The sequence below is a fragment of the Egretta garzetta genome, unplaced genomic scaffold (genome assembly GCF_000687185.1).
Source record: "Egretta garzetta isolate BGI_Z169 unplaced genomic scaffold, ASM68718v1 scaffold225, whole genome shotgun sequence".
NCBI classification, from domain to species: domain Eukaryota; kingdom Metazoa; phylum Chordata; class Aves; order Pelecaniformes; family Ardeidae; genus Egretta; species Egretta garzetta.
Window position 1 is genome coordinate 190,782 of NW_009259684.1, and position 934 is coordinate 191,715.

Consider the following 934-nt stretch of genomic DNA (forward strand, 5'->3'; position numbering starts at 1 on the left):
TCCCAGCGCAATTTGGGGCTCACGTGACCCCCCCGGACCAATGGGGCCGAGCCGTCGGTTTAACTATGTTTAATGTCAGATAGCAATAAAGTAGAAGCTTTCGGTCAGGCCCGCGGAAATGGGCGAGCACAACCTCCTTAATCCCGGCTTTGTGGGACCTCTGGTGAACATCCACACGGGAGACACCTTCTACTTCCCGAATTTCCGTGCCTCCGGAGGGCAGCTGCCCGGTTTGCCTTCCCTCTCCTACCCCCGCCGGGATAACGTCTGCTCCCTGCCCTGGGCATCCTCGGAACCCTGCAATGGGTACCCTCAACCCTACCTGAGCAGCCCCGTCTCCATTAACCCTTCCTTCGGTCGAGCCTGCGACCTCGCCCGGGTGGAGGAAAGCAAATGTTATTACCGGGAAACCTGCTCCGAAACCAGCGGGCTCAAGAGGGAAGAGAGGGGCAGGGACAGTGCCTTGCTGCCCCTCGAATCCAGCCTCCCCAATGGCATGGGGGGCAATTTCAGCAAATATGACTATCCGAGCGGCGAGGCGGTGCCCCACGACCCCCCGTCCTGCCAGTCCTTGGAGTCAGACTCCAGCTCCTCCTTGCTCAATGAAGGGAATAAAGGCAGCACCGGAGAAGCGGGGGGCTTGGTGTCCCCCCTCAACCAAGGCAGCACTTTAGGCACCGGTGGTAAGACCCGGGAATGGAAGGGGGGAGGGGGGGGGGAGGGGGGGGGGGGGGTTTGCTTGGAAACTTGCCGGTTTGGGGCTCCTTCGTGGTGGAATTCAGGGGCTCAGCCCTGGGAAGCGACGCGCCTATGTGTGCTGAGACCACTAGGGGTAGCACCGAAATCCCTAATGTTTTATTAGGTGGTGCTTCTTTTAAAAGAAAAGGCTATAAACATGTAAATATCCCATTAAAAAAAAAAAAAAAAAAAAAAA

At 57.3% G+C, this 934-nt stretch overlaps 1 protein-coding gene across 1 annotated transcript in view; it reads left to right on the forward strand.

Annotated features, from left to right (window-relative positions):
* The first annotated feature begins 118 nt into the window (after positions 1 to 118).
* LOC104126166 (homeobox protein Hox-C12) overlaps positions 119 to 934 on the forward strand; it is a 1,590-nt gene continuing 774 nt past the window's right edge. The window contains exon 1 of the mRNA XM_009638694.1: positions 119 to 683. Coding sequence (XP_009636989.1) covers positions 119 to 683 — 565 coding nt within the window. The remainder of the gene's footprint in view (positions 684 to 934) is intronic.